Raw genomic sequence first — 25467 nt, 5'->3', positions numbered from 1 at the left:
CTAGGTGTCCCTAAGGGCTGATCCTGCTAGCAGAAGACTTCTACTGTGTGAGTCTGTGTCTTCTCTCCAAGTGGGAATCTCCAGGCACCAAGTCTCCAAAGAACACTAAGAAAAACCACCTGGAAATAATAAAACCGCAGAGCAGATCAAACTAATGAGCAACTTGCTTGCAGAAAACAAACTGGGGGGGGGGGGGGGCAGTTCCAAACTGGTATGCACTAAATATGTGCTAAAAATATATCTTAATTTTGCTGAAGCACTTTCTAGGGGCAGAGAGTGGGCATTCATTGACTACCGGTATTTATGGAGCATGTATGGTTGGGCAGACTAGATGGACCATTCATGTCTTTAAATGCTGTCATTTACGTATCAATAATAATAAAACCCTAAGCGTGCATGCGCACTTAGGGTTTCGTGATCACTGCTGCCGTGTTTTCTGTTCCCTAGCCAAATTCTATTATAGAACACAGCGGCAGGGAACACTCCGGAGCTTCCCCCCCCCCCCCCGCCCTCACTCACCAACCGCTGCTCTCGTGTTCAAAGGAGCCTGGTGAGGATCACAGCCGGCTGTAGCAAACTTCACAGGCTGCACAGCACCTCGGTAGCATGTTTCCTCTGACGTACACGATTGCGTCAGAGGGAACATACTATCGAGATGCAGAGCGGCCTGCGAGGTTCGCAAAAGCCGGCTGCGATCTTCACCAGGCTGCAAACGACCATGCTGGACCGGGGAAGCAGGGAAGAGGTGCTACTGGACCAGGGGGAGCAAGGAAGAGGGAAAGGGGGAGAAGGACCCAGGGGAGCAGGTAAGGAGTGCTGCTGGACCAGGGGAGCAGGGAAGAGGGACATGGGGAGCAGGGAAGAGATACTGCTGGACCAGGGGAGAAGGGAAGAGGTGCTGCTGGACCGGGGGAGCAGGGAAGAGGTGCTGCTGGACTGGGGGAGCAGGGAAGAGGGACAGGGGAAGCAGGGAAGAGATGCTGCTGGACCGGGGAGAAGAGAAGAGGTGCTGCTGGACCAGGAGAGCAAGGAAGAGGGACAGGGGGAGTAGAACCTGAGGGAGCAGATAAGGGGTGTTGATGGAATGTGGGAGCAGGGAAGAGGGACATGGGGAGCAGGGAAGAGGTGCTTCTGGACCAGGGGAGCAGAGAAGAGGTGCTGCTGGACCGGGGGAGCAGGGAAGAGGTGCTGTTGGACTGGGTGAGCAGGGAAGAGGGACAGGGGGAGCAGGGAAGAGGTGCTGCTGGACCGGGGGAGAAGAGAAGAGGTGCTGCTGAACCAGGGGAGCAAGGAAGAGGGACAGGGGGAGTAGAACCTGGGGGAGCAGGTAAGGGGTGCTGCTGGACCGGGGGAGTAGGGAAGAGGTGCTGCTGGACCCGGGGAGCAAGGAAGAGGGTCCAGGGGAGCAGGGAAGAGGGACATGGGGAGCAGGGAAGAGGTGTTGCTGGACCGGGGGAGAAAGGAAGAGGGACGGGGGAGCATGGAAGAGGTGCTGATGGACCGGGGGAGCAGGGAAGAGGTGCTGCTGGACTGGGGGAGCAGGAAAGAGGGACAGGGGGAGCATGGAAGAGGTGATAATGGACCGGGGGAGCAGGGAAGAGGTGCTGCTGGACCAGGGGGCAAGGAAGAGGGACAGGGGGAGCAGGGAATTGGTGCTGCTAGACAGGGGGAGCAGGGAAGAGGGACAGGGGGAGCAGGGAAGAGGTGCTGCTGGACAAGGGGAGCAGGGAAGAAGGACAGGGGGAGCACAGAAGAGGTGCTGCTGTATAGGGAAGTGGGGTGGGGGAGGGAAATGCTGCTGCTGCTGCTGCTGCACAGGGAAATGGACGGGGAGGGTATGCTGCTGCTGCTACTGCACAGGGTAGTGGGGTGGGGAGGGAAATGCTGCTGGTGAGAAAAGGAGGGCTGGGGCTGAAAGGGAAAATATGGGAGAAAGGGGCTGGGGGGGTAAAAATGGGTTTGGAGCTGGAGCTGGGGCTGAAAATAAGGGCCATGTGAGGGAAGGAGGCTTTACTAGCACCCGTTAATGTAACGGGCTTAAACACTAGTGTTACTATATTTTCAATTAGTACATGGTAATACAGCTGCACTAACTGGTTAGTGCAGGATTAGTGTATAAGCCCTTACTGCCTATAAATTAGGTATCAGTAATTGCAGAAAAAGGGCCATTTTACTGCTGCAGTAAAAATAACCTTAATACATAGGAAAAACCTGACCTTTTTTTACCTCAGCTTAGTACAAGGGTGCCCACACTTTTTGGGCTTGCGAGCTACTTTTAAAATGACCAAGTCAAAATGATCTACCAACAATAAAAATTTTTAAAAATACAAAGCACACTGTACGCTGAGAAAATGTTAATTATCATTCCTATTCCGGGGTTTTTTCAAAGAGGTCAAGGCAGATGACTCTATGCACTTTCACCTCAGTAACAACCATACAAAAATAGACAAATATACCCCCTCCTTTTTACTATACCACAATAGCAGTTTTTAGCGCAGGGAGCTGCGCTGAATGCCCAGCACTGCTCTCGAAGCTCATAGGCTCCCTGCGCTAAAAAAACACTATTGCGGTTTAGTAAAAGGGGGCCATAGTGCAAAATATAGACAGCAGATATAAATTCAGACACATTTTGATCACTAAATTGAAAATAAAATAAATTTTTCCTACCTTTGTTGTCTGGTGATTTCATGAGTCTCTGGTTGCACTTTCTTCTTCTGACTGTGCATCCAATCTTTCTTCCCTTCTTTCAGGCTGTATGCTTCCTCTCCTCCAGACCTCATTCCCTCCCCCAACTTTTTCTTCCTCTCTCCCTGCCTCCCTTTTTTTTTCTCTCTTCATGCCCCCTTTCTTTTTTTCTGTTTCCCTTCTTTCCTTCTGTCTCCTTGCCTGCCCCCTTTCTTTCTTTCTCCCTGCTCTCCCCCAAGCCACTGCCGCCTCCATTGAGGAACAGGCCCCCAAGCCGACGCTGCCCCAAGCTCTCCCTGCTTCCCTGCATCAGGCCGACCAGCATTCCTCTCCCCGACGTCAATTCTGCCATCGGAGAGGAAGTTCCGGCCCAGCCAGGCAGCGATTGACTGGCCCGAACTTCCTCTCCGATAGCAGAATTGATGTCTGTCAGATGAAGGCTGATTGGCTTGGTAGATCGCCAAGGCAAAGTGAGTCTATCATGGAGCCCGGGATGGGCTCCATGATCGACTCACTTTGCCTTGGCAATCTACCGGTCGATCGCGATCAACCTATTGGGCACCCCTGGCTTAGTATAAGGACTTCATAAGAAATAAAGATACCTGGTTGACCTAGCTAGGACAATATATACAAGCAGCCTGTAAAGTGACAGCAGCCACTTAATTACTGCCTCTGCTATTTTTTTTGTTATAGGTAAACTCATTGATTCAGGACATCGAATTGGGCTACTACTACTACTTCTACTTATTATTATTATTTCTATAGCACTGTCGGATGTACATAATGCTGCACTTTAAACAGACAATCCCTGCTCGATAGAATTTATAATCTAATAAAACAGACAAACAGGACAAATAAGGATTTGGGAATTTCTCACAGAGAGCTGCCTTACTGACTGTGAAAAGAGACATCTGTGTGGACTAACTCCAATGGCCTTCTAGATTATGTTGGTCTAGTTTCTGGTCCCAATCCAATAAATTCTTTATGTGAGCACTCTTCCAATATGGTCTCCAGATCCCCTTTACAAATATAACTTAGCAACTTATAATAGTATTACTGATCAATGGATTAGGTATCTCCTAACTGTGAATGCCTTTTGGGCATAAAGATCATCTTGTCTTCAGGTACTCAACATTTCTGTCAGAGTATTAAATTCCAGCAAAATATCCTCGCTCATCGTTATCAATCCATATACAAAAAAGAATTGAAAATTTATGCTGCACTGCAGGTCAATATTTGCAATGCGATGTGCAGATTTATATCATGAATGGTATGCAGCAGAGAGATCGCACTTTCTGTGATGGATGGATGATTCCCACGTCCGCTGACCAGCATGGCTCTGATGCAATGCACACAGATCCTGATTATTCTGCTGATTATGTTGTAATAGAAACAGATGCCACGGATGGACTTAAAAGGTTATGGGGCTCATAATCAAAACTAAAACACGTCTAAAAACCTGCCCAAGTTGGCACTTAGTCTTCCTAAAAGACAGGCAGTCCATGTGCCGATAATCAAAATGGCTTTTTGGACCTATCCAGGGACTTTATAGGCCTCTGAATCCCACTGTGTGCCCAGAGCTGAAAGGGGCATTTCTGGAGGAGTGGTTAGGGTGGGCTGTGGGCAGGATGTGAGCCGACCTACACTTAGTCGTCCTGCAGGGATAATCAAATGTTTGACAAGACTTCCTAAGCGAAACTTAAATGTGAGTTAGACAATGTAAAAGCATAAGAAGTTGGCTTACCACAGCCAAGCAGAGAACATATGCTCACCTTGACAGTCTTTTTTCACAGCCCTTCTGCTTCCCCGGGCTTCTCCTTAACCCACAGCTCGGGATCATCCAGCTTCATACACAGGCTTGCCTTCAGCCTTTCATACTTAACATCTAAGTCTTCAAATAATTGACAGGTATCTTACCTTGCCAATCTTTCTCACAATCACTTGAGGATCATTCTGCTTTCCCAGGCTTCTCGTTAGCCCGCAGCTAGGGAAGATCTCTCCTTCTGGAGACTTCTTGTCTTGGGGCCTCCCTGAATAACTCTACTCTGGGGCATATGAGCTCCTCAATGCCTGAGTTCTGTCCCATGACACAGCCGGGTTGTTCCACCTACCCTAAGGTGGCTTACTCATATCACTCTCTGATGTCCAGTGTTATAATTGCAGTACCAGTGAGCTAATGCCCCCTGCTGTATAGTGGTTTTGTTACAGTATTACTGAGGGAATGCCCCTCACTCCCCTGTTCTGTCATTCCTCCATTGATTGCCCATTTAATACTGGATTGTTTAAAATCCTTTGTCTGATATTTCAAGACCAGTTCTGTGATAGATCATCATATTTATGTTCTTTAATTTAGATTTATCAGCTTTTGCAGGATCTTAATTCATCATGGCAGATATTATGCCTTTCTGGTGTGTGGCCCTAAATTGTGGCTTGTATCAGTGGACTTATATCGTGACAGATTTTATCCCTCTGTTAAGAGTACATTTTAAAACCTGGTTGTATTTCAAGGCTTCTGGTTAATTAGGGGATTTAATTACTGCAGGTGAGAGGACATTTTGAGTTTTATGATATTTGTTTAATTGGGTTGAGGGAGTGATGAGGGAGATTTCAAAGAATTTTTTTATTTCACACATCAGACTCCTTTGGTGAAGCATGTTATCAAATGCAATTAAAGTATGTATGTGGAAGGACAGCTTGCAGAAGCTTTCTAGGGGTTGGAAAGAGGGTTTCAAGCATTTCCCCAATTGTGACACATACAAGCCAGATTCCAGGATGTGTGTGTTCCAGATTTCAGAAGGAACTACAGCCTGTGAACACTGTTCAGCAATCATCTTTGGTTGGGCGGAAGATGCATGTAGGAGGTTATAATATAGGGAATCCTTCTCTTGATAATTTCTAATGAAACTAAATATTAATTTCAAAAACTCCCCAAAGAACTTATATAGCAGGGAATCTATCCCTGTATGTACATCAAGGGATTTTTCAGAGATTTATTTTCTGTAGAAATAAGCACACAGATGGCCAGATTTACAGTGCTTTAAATTACATTCCATTCAGTAGAGAAAATGAATTTGGCATAGCAAAACCGCATGATATGACATATACACACACTGAATAATAGCTATTTACTGAAGCTACTTAAAAATCTAACAAAATGAAGAGCTGGTTGGAAGAAAATATGGTCCATTCAAGCTCAGATTATTCAAGGCAACCGGACACATATTACAACTTTCGTAGAAAGCTAAAGACTCGTCTCTTCTCTTCAAACCTATAATTCAAAGGCATCTCTACCTCTTCAAACCTGTAATTCATTGTTCATGACCACCAATTAGAAATCTTTTTGTAAAACACACTGAATCTTTGTCCAAACTTGCGGTATAGAAGAAAATGTATGGCATGGTATGATTTTGCCCTTGCTTCCAAAGGAGTATTGAAGGTTCTTGCTCAAAAGTCCTATCTGAATACAATTTTCAGAGTACAGTGGTACCTCAGAATCTGAACACCCCAGAACTTGAACAAATTGGAATCCAAACTTTTTTTCAGTAAATTTTGTCTCGGAATCTGAACGCTGATTTGGAATCTGAACTTGCGAGAGAACCCAGAATACAGCAGAGGCCTCCCCTAGGCACACCCTGCCCCCTCACAGACATGTTGCAGGCCTCCCCTAGGCCTTCCTTAAGCCCTTGTAGTCCAGCAGTGAGTTGGGACAGGAGCAACTGTTTCGGCCGGTTCTGCAAACCCCTCCCCCTTTCCGACCTGCTGCAGGCCTCCTCCAGGCTTGCCTTGAGACCTGGTGAGCCAGTGGTGAGCCAGGACACGGGTGACCCTTTCTGTGTCCTGTTCCAGGCCTGTACCTGAAAAGGCCTACCTTCCATGCCTTAGTGGTCATGGTGAAGCAGGGCAGAAATAATCCTCCTACGCTCCTGCCCCATGCAGAGCTGCTAAAGGAAATGGCTGCTGCGAGTTCTGACAGCAACCATGTGAGTTACTGTGGTCTCATGAGGTTGCAATACAAACTCACAGAAGCTATTTCCTTTAGTGTTTTGCACAGGGCAAAAGCATAGGAGGATTGTTCCTTCCCCAGTTCACTGCTGGACCACCAGGGCATGCAAGGTAGGCCTTTTCAGGTGCGGGAGGCGCAATAGAGGTGGAGTGGTGCTGAGCCAGCCAGGACAGGGCACAGGAGGGGTCGCTCCTATCCCGGCTCACCGCCGGACCATGAGGCCTCAAGGCAAGCCTGGGGGAGGCCTGCAACATGTCTATGAGGGGGGCAGGGTGTGCACATCTGGGTATGACTTGAATATAAACAGAGACCCCCCATTTTGGACCATTTTTTTGGCCCCAAAATCTCAATTTATATTCGATTATATACTGTAGGTATTTAAATATAACATACATAGTAGATGACAGCAGATAAAGACCCGAATGGTCCATCCAGTCTGCCCAAACCGATTCAATTTAAATTTTTTTAATTTTTTTCTTCTTAGCTATTTCTGGGCAAGAATCCAAAGCTCTATTCGGTACTGTGCTTGGGTTCTAACAACCGAAATCTCCGTTAAAACCTTCTCCATCCCATCTAAACCCTCCCAGCCATTGAAGCCCTCTTCAGCCCATCCTCTCCCAAATGGCCATATACAGACACAGAACGTGCAAGTTTGCCCGTCTCTATCATATCTCCCCTCTCCTGCCTTTCCTCAAAAGTATACATATTGAGATCTTTAAGTCTGTCCCTGCAATCCTTATGAAGAAGACCATTTTAGCAGTCTTTCTGTGAACCGACTCCATCCTGTCTTTATCTTTTTGAAAATGCAGTCTCCAGAATTGTACACAATATTCTAAATGAGGTCTCACCAGAGTCTTATACAAAGGCATCAATACCTCCTTTTTTCCTACTGGTCATTCCTCTCCCTATGCACCCAAGCAGGGCCGGATTTAGATGAAAAGAGGCCCTAGGCTATTCCACTTATGAGGCCCTTTCACCTCCCATTTTTAAGTTTGTAAATTACAAGAGAGATAATAAAATACATCATTACTGTGATATATATCAATATGTTAAATGAAACATGTTGTTATTGGTACTAACCTTTATAAAAAATGTGACACGGATAATAAATAAAAAAAAGTCGAGAACACTTATTTGGACATTTACTCTCAGCACCATATATAGTACTTGTAACAATAACTAATCAAACATAACACACAACATTGCCCCTTCCTATGTCCATAGTGCCCCCAGTGCGTCCTTCCTCACCTCACCCCCCCTCCGATGCCCGCCTGCCTCCCATCCCCCTTCAATTGAACACCCCCCCCATGCCATTTTGCCTGCCTGCCTTCCATTAAACCTCCCACCCCCCTCCAATGCCTGCCTCCCATCCCCCTTCCACTGAACCCCCCTGCCAGTCTGGGCCGCCCTGTCCTGACGGATCCACATTTTGCCTCTCTCCCCGCGGGACTGACGTCTTTCCCTCCCCGATCCTCCTCCCAGGGCGAGAAAAAGAAAGGGAGAAGCCGTCGGCGCCCCATTGCGGCCGGAGCTGGTTCCGATCCCGAAGCGTAGAATTTCTCCTTATTTTCGGTTCAGTGTTTTAGTGTTCACTGTTTTTAGAATAGTATAATTTTAATTTTGCTAACAATTTGAATGTAGGCCCCTCTTGATCTTGAGGCCCTAGGCTGAAGCCTAGTTAGCCTATAGGAAAATCCGGCCCTGTACCCAAGCACCCTTCTAGCTTTTGCTGCCACCTTTTCAATCTGTTTGGCCACCTTAAGATCATTATATACTATCACACCCAAGTCCCTCTTTCATGCACAAAATTTCTACACCCCCTAAACTTATCATTCCCTCAGGTTTCTGCAGCCCAAATGCATGAACTTGCATTTCTTAGCATTAAAGCTGCCACATTTCAGACTATTCCTCAAGCTTCACTAGGTCCTTCCTCATATTTTCCACACCATCATGGGTGTCTACTTTATTGCAGATTTTGGTATCATCCACAATGAGGCAAATCTTACTTGTTAGCCCTTCAGCAATATTGCTTACAAAAATGTTAAAATAAACAAGTCCAAGCCGAACCTTGAGGCACACCACTGGTAAAATCCTTTTCCTCTGAGTGATCTCCATTGACCACTACCCTCTGATGCCTTCCACTTAACCAGTTCCTGACCCAGTCCGTCACTTTGTGGCCCATACAGAAGGTACTCAATTTATTTATTAAACACCTGTGTGGAACACTGTCAAAGATTTTACTAAAATCTAAATACATCTAGCGATCTCCCTCTATGAGTCTACAGGAACTCACAGCAACCATTTTTTAAGTGAGAGTGCATGGACAGGAGTGTAAGAGAATTGTTCCTGCCCCGATTCACCTCGCAGGACCACCAGTGACTAAGGTAAGCTCTGGGGGAGGCCTATGCTGCTCTCCAAAGCAGGAAAGGAGGAAGAGGGCATATTGAGTTCCTACAGCCGGCTGAAAGCCGGGACAGGACCTGACACCTCACCTTGGGAGAGGGAGGGATTGCTCCCATCCCAGCTCGACTCACCACAGCACTGGACCACTAGGATTTAAGGTGGACCTGAATATAAACCAAGACTCCCATTTTTGGACCCAAAAATCTCGGTTTATATTCGAGTATATAAAGTATTTAGAATTTGTGCCTTCTTGTGGATTGTGCTGGATCTAATGTGAAAATCTTTCTCGCTAATTTGGATCAAAATATTTTGCCAAAGGTCACATACCTAGTGGCATAAGAGTCTGTTTCATTGTGTTAGTATTGGGATAAAGGCTGTATACTTTTTATCCCATAAACACCATCCATTTAGTAGCACTGAGGGCACCATTGCCATTAGGTTAGTGCATGCTAGACTGATCTATACTGTACTTTTTCAGCAAAATGCTACCTGCAGAAAACATAGGTATAAATAACTGTGCTTACTTTATACCTGGATGAAAGCTGTGGTTCACTGTGTGGATTTTAAACTCATCTGAGTGTGGGCAAGTTTCAGACAGCCAAATTATTTGGATGAAATGCCTTTTTTCTACAGAAATTACTTTGAAAATTGACCTCACGGAGCTAATTTCATCAGCAATCTCTGTAGGGTAAAACAGTGTTTTCTATACATGTATAACATTCTCCAGGCTTTACATACATAAAAGTATGTCCTGGCAGCCTCTTAGCACATGCTTTTATCCCAAATGAATACAGGCATTACTACAGGATGGATTTTGAATTTTGGACTACACGCTGCTGTACATAACATTCTTCGGGACAGTTATGGGAGCCTCAGAACAGATGTAAACAGTGCTTCTACTTTTGAGAGAGAGAGAAATATTACAAAGGCACTTATACACCTAAATTGTTTTTATAAAACAGATTTCACTGTGCATGTCTGCTGCATGATTTAGGCACCTGTTACAAAATTATTCTCCACATGTCTAAGATAAGAGAAAATGACAGATGTTTATAGTAAAATCAGATTTATTTAAACTTTAACATTTTCTTCCAGATATCTACATTTGTACATAACTTGTTTTCACCCTAGTAAAATCACATTTTATTTTATGATACAGGGAAAAAGAGGGATACTGGATTTACTTAGCTCAAGCCATAGCTTCAATGTCTGAATGCTCCAATTTTTTTACTTTTTGGTATGAGAATTATAACCTCCTACTACTTATTCCCTTATGTTCTGTATTGATTCTTCAAATCTTTTTTATTAAAATCTCCTCAAGAACAATCATATACAAGGCAAAATTTCACAAAAAAAACCCAAGAACACGAGGGATATTTACCCTGCATATTAGAATGTCATTCTTAATTAGCAATTGCCATTTTTTAATTTTTATTTATTTAATTGGGATTTATTAGCTGCCTTTTTCATGAAGTGATTCACCCAAAGCGGTTTACAATACACTGAATAGTAATCAGGTACTCTTTAAAGTATTTTCCCTATCTATTCCAACAGGCCCAAAATCTAACTGGGGTACCTGGGGCCTGGCTAGGGCCCGACTGTGATACTTGACTAGACAAAGACTGTTGCAACCTGTGTTTGGGGCATGGCAGCCATTGGCTATGAACAGTATTTTGGGCCCTGTAAGCCACAGGCCCATTTCAAGACATTTGCCTTTGAACTAAAGGCTATTATGCTTTACCTGAGCCTGTGATGTAACATGGCTCAGGTTTCTGAACTAATAAAGAGTTTTTGTTGCACCTTTCATGTGTGTCTGTCTGTGTGTGACAAAGGCATAACCCCAAAACCTGCTCAGGCTTTTACAAATTCATTAATAATCAAGTTGTGGTATTGTGAACAAGATGAAGCCATTGTAACTGGTACCGTATACACTCGAATATAAGTCGATTCGAATATAAGTTGAGCTCCCCATTTTTCCCCTCAAAAAGGAGGCAAAATGGTTGACTCGAATATAAGACGGGGGCTTAATATTCAAGTACCATTCCCTGCCAGGATCTGCACCCAGTGTCCCCTCCCTCATGCCTTCCCCTGCCAGGATCTGCGAGAGCCGTGAGAACCGCGAATCCTGCGAGAACTGGTGGCAGCCTATCAAGGAGTGGTGCAGGGCCAGCCGGGAGCACAAAAAGCTCACTCCTACGTGCTGGCCCGCGTGCGCCGCTGGCTACTAGCTTCGCAATCGGCAGAAGGGATATGCTGCTGGACCACCAGGTAACAGGTACGCGAGGGAGGGAAGGAGGGAGGGTGGTAATTATTAGTGTTGGCCGGGGCAGGAAACAGGAGGGATCCCTCCTGTCCTGGCCTAAGGCAGGCCTGTAGGAAGTTCGGGATGGTTTCAGGTGGTCACTGGGAGATGACCTGAATATAGGACAAGACCCCCATTTTTTGGCCCCAAAATCTCATCCTATATTTGAGTATATACGGTACTTTGGAAAGCTAATATAATAATGCAGCTGAGATACAACAAATGCATGGACTAATCTAGTCAAATCTTTTTTATCTGTGAAAAATGAATCCATCACAATAGGCAAACTATAAAAGACACTTTCACCACTTGGGAAATTTGATTCACCAAAGACAAGTCACTGTCTGTCAATCAATACACCTAGGATTTTAACCACCCCTTTACAATTCAGTAGAACTTTAATGTCAACAACTCATAGCGACTTCTGCAGGGTTGAGATTTAATTAGGCCACGTTAAACCAACAAAGACTTCATATAAACATCCATTACTCTGGGTGGTACTTGTAGATTGGTTCTCACCAATTTTCATCTATAATTGAATGTCATCTACAAACAAATGATGTTTAAATCCAAGTAATGGTGATAATGCTGAACCCTATAGCAAATCTTCCTATATGGCCGATATCCTTAGTAAGATAAAGAACAAACTTATCAAGTTGATTTTGCTATCAGACCTCAAACATCCAAGGCACTACTTGTTAATGTTTTGTACCCTTACAGGGGTGATGTAATCATCATCAGTCTTGGTATGATCACATTTGCATATCAATTCTTTTGATTATTTTTACAGGCTAAAAAATGGTAATGTGCTTATGATTTAATAAAGGAAAAGCACTTATCTTTAAATAATCAAAAGAATTAATATGCAAATGTGATCATACCAAGACTGATAATGAACACATCACCCCTGTAAGGGCACAAAAAATTAACAAGTAGTGCCTCAGGTGTTTGAGGTCTGGTAGCAAAATCAACTTGATATGAGTTTGTTCTCCATCTTACTCAAGACAGTTTATTGAATAGCTCAGCATTTTTCCTTATTCAGTAGATTTGATATCCTTAGTAGTCACACTATTATTATAAATCAACCTCACAGTAGTGTGTGATCTATACCCTCTCACTATAATGTAAATATCAATTTTTTGGGGATCCTCGGAATTTAGCGCAGTAATCCTTCACATATCGATCTGTAGTTTATTCTTTTTAACCATTTATTTTAATACATTGATAATTTATAACTTCAATAATTTAATACTTAAATGATCTCTAAAAGATTTCTTTTGAAAAGTTTTCAATGAAGCTCTGTTGGCTGGGGACTGCAGCAGCCACCAGCCGACAGAGCTTCATTGAAAAGATAAACGCTTGAAAACTTTTCAAAAGAAAATCTTTTAGAGATCATTTAAGTATTAAATTATTGAAGTTATAAATTAAAATAAATGGTTAAAAAGAATAAACTATGGATCGATGACGATTTCAACAGATTTCCAAACAATATGTGAAGGATTACTGTGTTAAATTCCGAGGATCCAAAAAATTGATATTTACATTATATTTACACTACTGTGAGGTTGAACCCTATAGCAAGCCATACAATTTTGTTCTCCTCAGAAGATCCACTGGGTTATGGACAACATAAATAACAACACAACCTAAATCAACCATAGAATTGTGATGCTTTCTAAACTCCGTGGCAAGAATAAACAGGAGTGTTGCCTCCACAACCAAATAACGAACAAGCAAACAGTGGAGGCTCCTCAGACTTGCTGAGAGTTCTCCAGTTCTGCTAAGCTCAGTGGAGCAACATGGAACACCACAGTATGAAGACCAATGCCCTTTGAGAAGTTGTCCTTACCTGTGATACACTGTATTCTGCACAATATATTGTGCTAATAATAAGGCTCCTGAGGCAGGCCGTTTAAGTCGAAACACGTGCATGTCGAGCCACCACACAAATAAAGCAGAGTTCTGAATTAAACGAGTATACCCGTGTTTTGAAAGTCTCCACTATTTGCTCGTTCGTTCTAAACTCCATGAGCATAAGCTTCTCCATTTTTTTTTTTTTTTTGTAAATCTCTTACCGCCTACCAATCTTCTATCTTCAATTAGATGTCATAATCCAAACTACCTAAACCAGCCAAATTTTGAATCTTACCTCAAAGCAATAATCCTGGCCTAGAATGCTACTGTGAACAGGTTTGATGACGACCTCTTCCTCCATACTGAGATCCAGAGCCTCAACGGCACTACTGGGACTGAGCAAAGATTCGTGGGATCGTGATTCTTTCAATCTCGGCATTAGATGTGATCTGAGGAAAGAAGAAAAGATGATAAAGCTCTCATAAATATAGTGTTTCAATAATTAACTGTTCTTATAAGTTTTTTGTTTGTTTGTTTTGAATTAGTGGTTCTCAGTATATCCATAATGAAGAGGAATGAGAAAAATCTTCTTAAAGTGGAGACAGTGCATACATTTATCAACTAGCACATCGGTATTTCACTGAATTAACTACTGTAAGTCTGGGGACTCTTTCTGTTTCTTTATGATAGCTGAGAAGAGATTTGCATCAGTTCAGGTGTGATAAGTATTAGAAACAGAAAATAATAATAATAATTATCTGCCCTTGTTACAAAGCTTTTTTATTGCTGGCCACAGCAGTATTAGCTCCGATGCTCATAGAATTCCCATGAACGTCAGAGCTAATACTGCCATGCAAGTTTCCAGGTTTGTTATTTAATATACCATCTATCAATTAAATTTTATATAAAAATAATGGCTGGTGATAATAAAGCCTAACGTGGCTTTGTAAAAGGGGGGGAGGGGATATATGACTTGTCAAGAATGTTTTCAATAAGGCATGTATTTAAGCGGTAATTGATTTTGTCTGTTAGGAATGACTGCTGCTACTTTCTTTGGATTTTGTGATACCACACATTAAACATACCAAAAAAAAAAAAAATCAAAGTTTATTGTAGTATATAAGCAAATATGGGAGACCTAAGAAATTGTGAAAAAATCTTCATTTAGGAATTCCTCGTTAGTCCAACCAATAAATTACAGTGTTCTCCCGATCGTTCGCCGTTGGTGGTTAGCGGTCCCGGTCATTTGCGGTATTTTCCGACCACGAACCACCAACAAGGAGAGGGTAGCAGGCGAGAGCAGTCAGAGTGCCGGCGAGTGCAGGAAATCACTCGCTGTATGCTCTGACTGCCTCTTCCTGCACAAAGTCAGGCCTTATCCAATCAGGAGCTGCTTTGACATGCAGCTCCTGATTGGTTAAGGCCCGACTTAGTGCAGGAAGAGGTGGTCGGAGCATACAGCGAGTGATTTCCTGCACTCGCCGGTGCTCCGGCTGCTCTCTCTGGCTGCCCTCTCCAGTCTCCCCCATGAAAAACCGTATTCGCGGTTTTTCAAGATTCGCGAAGGTTCCTGGAACAGAACCCCTGCGAATATCAGGGGAGTACTGCAGAGAGAGCGCCGAAGCCGTCGTGGGCAGTACGTTGGGGCTGCTTGCGCTAAAGTTAAAAAGGAATGGGGGAAGGGAAGGGGGCAGAGAGGAAGATGGCGCCTGGGGCGGACCGCCCTCTCCCCCCCCCTCCCTTACTACACCACCGGTTGTTGTACTGATAGTAGTTCCTTTCCTGCAAGTCAAGAGGAAATTTCCTGGCTACACTAATAATGACAGCACATAAAAACCCGCACAGTCCATCCAGTCTGCCAAATAAGATGGCCAGCATTGTACCTACCCACCACTACTATCCTCATTGCACACACTGCTCTAAGTATTTATCATAGTAATAAGCTGAACACCTTGCAATGAACCGACTTTTAAGATGCGATTTACCTGTCCTCCTTATCCTTCCCATCACCCTTTTTACCTCCCTTTTATTTTTATTAACTTCGATGTAATTTTGAATCTTTCCCTTTCCCCAGCCCCTCTCGTTTTATTTTGTCTATGTCTCGTCCAAGGTCAATGTTATTGCCCCATTTTACTTTTATTTTAATTTAAACTTTTAGCATTGTAAACCGACCAGATACATGTCGATGGTCGTTATATCAAACTATAAATAAACTTGGAAACTTGGAACAACCACACCGGTCTTTTGCATCCTCTGTCTACCTTTGAATGGAAAAGCCTAGCTGAAGTGTACCGTCACGTGTTTCTGGTTAGTTTAGCAAACTAATCAAAACAGCTGTGCAGGAGATGCATTGCTTGAAAATGGAAGCAGGGGTGTTCACAAAAAGTGACCTACAATATATACTTGTCAGTTACCCCTGAATTCTATAAATGTGGTTTGAGTTTATTTTATTTTATTTAAAACATTTCTAATCTGCCTTTGAGAATAAAAATTATTATTATTATTATTTATCCAAGGCGGCTCACAGTATCATATACACACTTCAGGTTTTAAACATCTTAAAAAAATTATGTACATTAATAAAAATCATAAGATTATACCATCTCAACCTATAGACTACATCTCAGCCATTCATCTACTAATCTACTACAGTGGTCTCAAACGTGCAGCGCCCCGGGTGCTATTTTGCAGCCTACGGTTTTGTACCCGATCTCACACTCTGGGCAGATATGCGAAGGCAGGAGTCTCAGCATATGAGACGGCTGCAGGAAGTTGCATGTCAGCCGACGCCGACGCTGAAACCTCTCTACCTAACCAGTGTACAGATCGTGTACAAGACTGCAGCTGCAAAATACAGGTACTGCTGGACAAGGGGAGGAGGGAAGGGAGAAGGGGTACTGCTGGACAAGGGGGAAGATAAAAGGAAGGGAGAATAGGTGCTGCTGGACCTGGCAGAAAGGGAGGGAAAGGAAAGGTGCTACACACTGGAGAGGAGGATGAGATGGTGCATGGGGAGACAGCATGTTGGGTTGGGGGTGGGAAGGAGGGATGCCACTGAGGGAAGAGGGAAGGACAGAGAGAGAAGCATGCAGAAGGCAGAAAGTATTGGACTCATGGAGAGGGCAAGATGGATGGGGAGGACAAAAAGGAAGGAAGGAGAAATGTTACACTGGGGAAGGGGGAGAGGGCAGAGAGTGAAAAGTTGGAATCATGGAGGAAGAGAGAGAGAGAGAGAGAGAGAGAGATGTTGTTTGGATAAGGGAAGGAGGAGCAGAGGAGAAGCATGCAGGAGGAAGAGAGAAAAAAATGTTTGACTGGTGGAAAGGAGGGAGAAATGTTGGACTGGGAGGGAGGGTCAGAAAGGAGGAAGGGAAGAGAAATGTTACACTGGGTGGGAAGGAGGGAAGGAGAGATATGTCAGACCATGGAAATAGGGAGGGAAAGAGAGAAAGCTAGGAAAGGAAGAGAAGGGAAGACATGGAAACGTAGATATTGAGAAGAAAGCAGAAAAATTGAATGTTAAGTTAATGCCAAAGATGGATGCATAGATCCAAAAATATATAGACTGACCTCTCATTCAGACAGGTAACCCAAACATGGATTGTGGACAACAAATTGTAAGTCACTCAGAGACGTGAAACTCTACAAGGAGGGAACGCTCCCCCTGAAGATGAGCCAGAGTTTACCTTCCAGTCATTGCAACTGTTTCAATGTTGGTCACGCTCCATGTTAGATTCCAGAATGAATAAATAAATAAATAAATAAAGGTTACAATCTTGCAATCTTCTGTGTGAATGCTTTCTTGCTTTTTTCTTATTTCTTATTTCACAAACATCAAGAGCTGTAAGGGTTTTAAAACTTAGCTCGACTTGGCTTATAACAGGTGGAGGGGTTTCTACGTGGCCCCGTTTCGATTCCTTCCTCAGGAGACCCGAAACATAACTTGCAGTGGTAATCAGTAGTTCAGAACTTATATGCTTTTAAACTCCGTGATGAAACTATATCGCCGGAGAGACCCTGTCAGTGTACACAAAATTTTTCAACTGCCAAGTTGAAACTGCCAGTTGAAAAATTTTGTGTACACTGATAGCGTCTCTCCGGCGATATAGTTTCATCACGGAGTTTAAAAGCATATAAGTTCTGAACTACTGATTACCACTGCAAGTTATGTTTCGGGTCTCCTGAGGAAGGAATCGAAACGGGGCCACGTAGAGACCCCTCCACCTGTTATAAGCCAAGTCGAGCTAAGTTTTAAAACCCTTACAGCTCTTGATTTTTGTGAAATAAGAAATAAGAAAAAAGCAAGAAAGCATTCACACAGAAGATTGCAAGATTGTAACCTTTATTTATTTATTTATTTATTCATTCTGGAATCTAACATGGAGCGTGACCAGCATTGAAACAGTTGCAATGACTGGAAGGTAAACTCTGGCTCATCTTCAGGGGGGAGCATTCCCTCCTTGTAGAGTTTCACGTCTCTGAGTGACTTACAATTTGTTGGCCACAATCCATGTTTGGGTTACCTGTCTGAATGAAAGGTCAGTCTATATATTTTTGGATCAAAGCATTTTTCTGACTTCCACTGTATTCTAACTAGTAATACCCCTGAGATTTCTGAAGGAAAAAGATGGATGCATGGCAGAAAGTGAAGATAGAGAGAAAAACAGTCAATGGACAAGATGCCCGTGGAAACATAGTTAAAAGCACAGAAAAATAAAGTCACCAGACAACAAAGGTAGGGAAAATGATTTTATTTTCAATATAGTGATTAAAATGTGTCAGTTCTGAGAAAAGAAAGATGTTAAACTAACTGTGAGGGCTGCAGAAAAAATATGGTACTTGGAGGGCCGCAGAAAAAATAGTTAATGTTTTATTAAAGAAATGACTATTTTGCATGAGGTAAAACTCTTTATAGTTTATAAATCTCTCCTTTAAGTGTTAAAGGAGAGATTTATAAACTATAAAGAGTTTTACCTCATGCAAAATTGTCATTTCTTTAATAAGACAATTATTTTTTTCTGCGGCCCTCCAAGTACCTACAAATCCAAAATGTGGCCCTGCAAAGGGTTTGAGTTTGAGACCACTGATCTACAACATTACTTCTTAATAAAGCAGCACAAGATCTGATAACCTGCAGAGCTGCATGTGCAAATTTGGGTTTGTTCCCAATTTGCATGTGCAACTTAGCTGAACAGCGAGCCAAACAGTGCTTGTATTGGCTTCTTAGCAAGCGATTATTAACATGGATTGGTTTTAATTAAATTTATGCACACATATTTATGTGCAGAATCTGCACCTACAATTTACTCATGGCACTGAAAAGGGGGCACAGAAATGGAAGGGTCAAGGGCAGATTGGGAGCATTCTTCATAGTTATCTGCATTAGTAGAGAATAAAGAGCATTCATGCCTAACTTAAGGCATGGAATCTGGAACAATACCTTAAGTGACCTACTTCTGAATTCACCGTCATACCATACATTCAGAAAATCACTAAAAACCCACTTATTTGACAAATTTGTTTAAATGTCCCAGACTATCCAACTCTACCTCTACTTACAAGCTCCTACTTCCTGTTGCCTATGTAGTCTTGCAACACAACTGTTTGTATGTTCCTACTCTGTGATAATGATGTAATTTCGCTGTATGCCATTCTGCCTCTCTTGTTGTAAACCGTCTTGAACTGAAAAGTTATGACTGGATATAAATAAAGATATTATTATTATTATAACACTTCTGTTGGTGCAAATGAACGCACCTAATATTAGGCACAAATCTTGGGTATAAGTGCTATTCTATAAACCGCACCTAACTTTAGGTACAGTTTATCAAATACTGTTTAGTGGGGGGGGGGGGGGGGGGAATTGGCACTAGTTTTTTAGGCACCATATATAGAATTCAGTCCTTAAAGTCTAATCCTAACCCTTTAGAATTGTTTGTATTTACAACAAAATAAGGTAGCCAGGCAATTACAAGAACAAACATGAATAAATACAGACAAATCTCGATTTGCGAGTGTTTTGCAAGATGAGCAAAACATTCTTGCAAATCTTGCCTCGCAAACCGGGCATTGATTCGATCTGCGAGCCCCCACCCCCGAGAACCAGTATCACCCCCCCTGACCACCCGCCCAAACCCTTACTGCGATCAGGCACCGGCTCGCAACACCAACCCACAGGATGTGCCAGTGCCGGTGCCAAAGGAGCCTGCCATCTGCCGGTGATCTCTGCTGGGGAAACCCAAGAATCTCATTAGAATCTTGGAGAGAGCGGGAGCCAGAAGGCTTTGAGTATGCGCAGGCCCAGCAGAGATCACTGGCAGGCGGCAGGGCCTTTTGGCACCAGCACGTCCTGTGGGTTGGTGCTTTCCTGCCGTTGCTTGAGCGCGGTAAGGATTTGGGCGGGCGGACAGGCAGGGAGGCAATGCCGGTTCTTGGGGGTGATGCCGGTTCTCGGGGGTGGGGCGGATGAGGCTGGCTCCCGGGGGTAAGGTGGAAGCACATCAGTGGCCTCAGGTGTGGGGGGTCTTTTTGGGATGGGGTGGGGTGGAGTGGAAACGTGCCAGTGGCCTCGGGGGGGGGGGGGTGTCTTTTTGGGATGTGGAATGAATCACCCATGTTTCTACTAACTGCTATGGGGAAAGTTGCTTTGATATATGAGCACTTTGGTTTATGAGCATGCTTCTAGAACAAATTATGCTTGCAAACCAAGGTTCCACTGTATTAACTTAAGGAAAAATGAATTATTGCAGAAAATCTCTGTTCAGTTTTCAAAAAGTGACATATTCCTTCTCAATGCAGAGCTAGAAAATCTAGTGGAATTGCATTGACCTTAAGCAATGAATTCATTATTTTATTACTATATTGTATCTCGAGCTGTTCATAGGATCTAGGTATTGTCCTATTGTTGCACCGTTCATCTGCTTTCTCTCATACCTCAATTGCTACGAAAGAGAATCTGTGCCCTTTACAATGTGATATGCAATGATACAACACAATGAACTTCATAATGCAGAATTCTATACAGAATCCTTCAATATGAATGTGTATTTTATTTTATATCAACCAAAAGCAGTTCACTAAATATGACTGCTTCACAGGCTGAGATGTCAGTGAGACAGAAGCCACAAATCTCTTATGCCATATGGTACAAGCATTTCAAACTGGTGCCTGGCTCCCACAGTCATTCCGATTCCCACAACTTGCTAAATACATAAATTAATTTGACTGAACCATTGTGATTGTAATATTACTTATTAAAATGAAATTGAAGTCTCACCATTTTAAAATGGTATTTAAAAAAAAGCAGTGAGGCGTGCATTAAAGATATCTTAGATACACAGCAATGCAATGAATTCAAAATATGCAGTTTGCCCTTGCTAATTTAAAGGTAGTTATTTTACAGAGGCCCTCGGGGGGGGGGGGGGGGGGGAAACAAGATTGTATATTATTCCTACAAAACAGGTATAACAGTCATGTCTATCACCTAGCTATATAATTACTTGAATGGTAAAGAACCATTAGGCATCTTCCTTTTTCTCTTTCTTGCTTATCTTGTGCTAAATGAAGCAGCCATCTATTGCTGAATTACAATTTATGCCACATAAACCACTAGAGAAGTATACAGTGGTGCCTCACACAACGAACTTAATTGGTTCCAGGAGCAAGTTTGTTATGCGAAAAGTTCGTTATGTGAAACGCGTTTTCCCATAACAATACATGTTAAAAAAAATAATTCATTCTGTAGCATAAAATATGCTAAGATGACATAAAAAAAGATAAATTTTTTGTTATTATTTTTATTTAGATACATCTAAAAACATAATTGTTTTTTAAAACAACACACATTTTTTAAATTTAAAGACAGACTAAGTAGAGTCTAATTTTACAGTGAGAGAGGGCAGAGTCTCAGCGGCAAAAACTGGGACTTAACTGTTCATTTTTTTTTTTTTTTAGCATCGGGGAAGCGGCGAGAGTAGCTCCGCCCCCCCCAACGCATCAGCAGTAGGCGCCGGGCCCCTGCGAGCCGACGGTCCGCCACTGCACAGGGAGCCAGGCGGAGAGAGGGCAGTTAAGCGCAGTGCCTGCGCGGAAGGATGCAGCTCGGGTGACTTCGTTGTGTGAAACGAAGTTCGTTGTAGGAAGCAAGACATGAAGTTCGTTGTGCGCAGCGTTCGCTGTGCGAGGCACCACTGTATTGTCATTTTATAGTAATACTACCACTATATAAATTAAGGATGCGGCATCATCTGAAAATGATGCAGAACATCAACTGTTTTTGTTTAGTTTTTTTTCAAAATGAAGCATCACACAAAAGAAAGCCAAAATACTTACCTGTAGCAGATGTTCTCTAAGGACAGCAGGCATATATTACCACATGTGGCTGACGTCATCCATGGAACTCAGTACAGGCAGTATCCATACCGAATGCATACCAGCGCCTTCCCATCTAACATGGGCTTCCGGAACCATCAGTTCAGTAAAAAAAAAAAAAAAGCTAAGAATGACAAGGGGACAAATTTTTCCCCATCCCCACAGGAACTCAATTTCTCCGTCCCATCCCCGCGAGTTTTGTCTCTGTCTCTGCCCCATTCCTGTAAGCTCTACCTTAACAGCACAAGCCTCAAACACTTATGATTTTAAAGAGTTTGAGGCTTGTGTAGATGAGGAGAGAGCTTGCAGGAATGGGGCAGGGGCAGGAAAAGAACTTGCGGGGACAGGATGGGAAAATTAGTTCCAACGGGTACAGGGAAAAATTTGTCCCTTTGTCATTCTCTACTAAGAAGCAAACTAGGCAAGATGGGCAGGTTGGAGAACAAGTTGGCACAATATTCTCACACATGGGACTCCCAAGCTGCCAGGATCATGTCTCTGGAAGAGCCTGAACACTGAATTTACAGAAGCCTAGCAAACTCCACAGGGTTGGAGGGAAGGTTGGTTTTAAGTAAAGAATAGATTATGCAGAACCGCTTGCCCAAACTGACGGTCTCTTATGGAGTTGTGTTCTAAACAGTAGTGAGAGGTAAATGTGTGGACTGAAGAGCAAGTAGATGTTTTGCAGATTTCTTCAATAGATACCGAGCACAAATGAGCTATTGAGGTAGCCATAGCACGTACAATGTGAGCTGTCACATGGCCTTGTAACATCATCCCAGCCTGGGTATATACCAGGGGTAAGCAATTCCGGTCCTCGAGAGCCACAGGCAAGTCAGGTTTTCAGGATATCCAGAACAAATATATATGAATGGATTTGCATGCACTGCCTCCTTGAGATGCAAATCTATCTCATGCATATTTATTGTGGATATCCTGAAAAACTGACCTGCCTGTGGCTCTCGAGGAGTGGAATTGCCTACCCCTGGTATATGCAAAGGTGGAGATGGTTCTTTTGGAAACAGCAATTCCTAGCCTATTAGGATCAAAGTCAACAAAGAGCTGGGAGGACCCTCTATGTGGCTTAGTCCAGTTCAAGTAATATGCCAGAGCATGTGTACAATCCAAGGACTGAAGGGCTGCTTCTCCAGGATGAGAATGTGGCTTTGGAAAGAAAACAGGCAAAACAATGGATTGGTTAAGGTGGAATTCTGAGACTATTTTAGGGAGGAATTTTGAATGTGTTCGAAGTACTACCCTGTTGTGATAGAACTGATATAAGGGCTTGAAGTTCACTCACATGGCATGCAGATGTGAGGAGCTATGAGAAAACAACTTTTTTAGGTGAAAAGTTTGAGAGAACACGATGTGAGCTGCTCAAAAGGAGATTTCATGAGAGCAGAGAGAAATCCCAAATCACAGGAGGCGGCTTGATAGGTGGTTTTGTGTGAAAAGGCTTTCATGAAACAAGCTACTAAGGGATGCACAGAAAGAGGTTTGTTATCCATACAGGAATGAAATGCACTGAGATGAACTGAACTCCTTTTTAGACCAGAATTAAAGAGGTAGAGAAAGTAGTTGAGGATGGACAAAAGTGGACATGAAACGGGCTCTAGAGAACGTAATGCACACCAGGAAGAGGAGTGTGCCCATTTGAAGCAATAATGGCACTGAGTGGCAATAATGGCACTAGACGCTTCAATGACAGTTGATACTGTACTCTAGGTTTTTTTCTTGCTTTGTTTTATGAAAAACTTTTGTCTTTTTCTTTTCCTTTATGATGGTTGATTTTCTTGTTCCCCCCAAAATCTTGTGGACTCAGTTGAAAATGGTAAAATTGTCAATGCCTTATGTAATTTAATGCCTTTTCTTTTTTTGTAATCTCATAAATACCATTTCTTTTTTCTGTTTCAAGATTTTTCTTGAATATGTAAATTGAAACATTAAAAATAAATATATTTCTGTGTCTTTTGTTGCTTTGTACAAGGTCGCTGACCAGCAGGCCTAGAGGATGATGAAAATGGTTGATTATAATGATGTCTTGTGTTGTAGTAGTGTGAACATCTAGATAGAGCAGTATATCTTCTAGAAGAAGCAGACGACTGAGAAGTTTGAGTCTTAGACAAAATTGTCATGGTGTCAAGGTTTTTTTAACCCTTTAATTGGCAGATGGTGAAACGGCTGCTTTATGTAACTTGATGTTGACTGAAAGCAACAATGCCAAGTACACAGGCATTTGGAGATGCAGATCTCCCATAAGAGCCATAGAAGACACATGTTGCTTCTGAGCAACAATGCCAAATAAAGAGTTAATTTTATCAGTCACCTCTTCAATCTTGTCTCCAAACAGATCATCACCTTTGTAAGGAACATCTGTAAGGCGCTCCTGGACTAAAGTTTCTAGATCATAAACCCTGATCCAAGATAAATGACATAGCAATTGCTACTGCTGATGTTCTAAAAGATACATCGTATGCATCAAATATGTCTCTAGCTAGGAACTTTCTGGTAGTGAATAAATTTTTGGATAACTGTTAGAATTCCTTAAGTTTCTCTTGAAGGAAGAATTACTGATACTCTGAAAGTTGTTTAAGCATGGATTTAAAATAAATGAAAGAATACAGTAGATCTGGAGGTCCATAATTCTATTTATGAGCATGGATGACTGAAAAATTCATTTACCAAAGGAATCTAGTGTTCTGGCTTCCCTACCTGGAGAAGCAGAAGCATAAGACCTAGAACTGCATGAGCATTTTAAATCAGATTCCACAAATAGTGATGCTGAAGTGTGTCTCTCAAATCCTGGACACTTTTGTATTCTGTACATTGTATCAATTTTTTAGGAGCTTTCTGGACTGAAAGAGGGGTCTCCCAAGTTCTTAAATAGGGTATCTCTCATGACCCATGTAAAGACTTCTTGATACAATCATTTAGTGGTGATTCATAGGCAAGAAGCCCAAAAAGCTCTGAACAAGGTTCTTCCTGTGTCTCTATTTTAATGGGAAGAGCTTGACTGCTTAGGGCTCCATTTACTAAGGTGCGCTAGCGTTTTTAGCACACGCACCTGATTAGCGCGCTAGCCGAAAAACTACCGCCTGCTTAAAAGGAGGCGGTAGCGGCTAGCGCACCTTTGGAAAAGGAGCCCTTAGTCTGCCTAAGCCAATAATGGATATTGTCTCTGGTGGAGACTTACACCTATGAGGTGGAGGAGAAGGATCAAAGAGTGCCATAGGATTTTTCTGCTGAATAATCTGGTAAATACCCATCTAAATGGGTGAAGATTCAGAATAAGAATCCTCAAAATATCCCCTTCTAGGGGAATTAGGGCAGGTGCATAGAGAGCAGCATCAACTATCGAGCTGTGTCCAGGCATGGGTCGATGCTTTGACCCAGGAGATAACTCTTCTGCTGCTGCTGCTTCATGCTGACCCCGATGCTCAATGTTGAGCAGGGGTGCCTGATTTCATCCTTTACACCTCAACATATACTCGGGCTGGGCTAAGGCAGGCATGTATGCCTTTAAAGCCTGGGTATACAGCATCTGCAATGGCCCTGAAAGCTCTTGTTTGAGCATAGCCCTGATCTCCTGGAAAATTGACATCTGCACCGGAAGAACCATCAGTGTGGAAGCAGTCTGCAGTCACGCATGTTTGTTGTCTGGGCGTGAAAGAACTTTTTTTTTTTTTTTTTTTGAATTCTTTATTTATTGGATTATTCATTACAATATCTTTGTAACAAACATACATGAATGAACACAAAAAATACAAAATGTAAATTCCCAAATGGGAATTAACATAATATATAAGGAAACTAATTCAACCGTATCCTAGTCCACATTAAAGCTGATCGC

The 25467-nt window shown here is 42.8% G+C and overlaps 1 protein-coding gene across 33 annotated transcripts in view; it reads right to left on the bottom strand.

The window, feature by feature from the left end:
* The window catches only part of DAB2IP (DAB2 interacting protein), an 898952-nt gene that overhangs the window by 178887 nt on the left and 694598 nt on the right, over window positions 1–25467 (bottom strand). For all 33 annotated transcript variants that reach the window (XR_004540860.1, XM_033960821.1, XM_033960835.1 and 30 more), the window contains one exon: window positions 13543–13696. Coding sequence is in view for 32 of the 33 variants with exons in the window: in XM_033960821.1 (XP_033816712.1) it covers window positions 13543–13696 (154 nt within the window). In the remaining variant the exon portion in view is untranslated. The remainder of the gene's footprint in view (window positions 1–13542; window positions 13697–25467) is intronic.

Source organism: Geotrypetes seraphini, chromosome 10 (assembly GCF_902459505.1).
Source record: "Geotrypetes seraphini chromosome 10, aGeoSer1.1, whole genome shotgun sequence".
In the NCBI taxonomy this organism is placed as follows: domain Eukaryota; kingdom Metazoa; phylum Chordata; class Amphibia; order Gymnophiona; family Dermophiidae; genus Geotrypetes; species Geotrypetes seraphini.
This window is presented reverse-complemented; position numbering and strand designations above follow the sequence as displayed.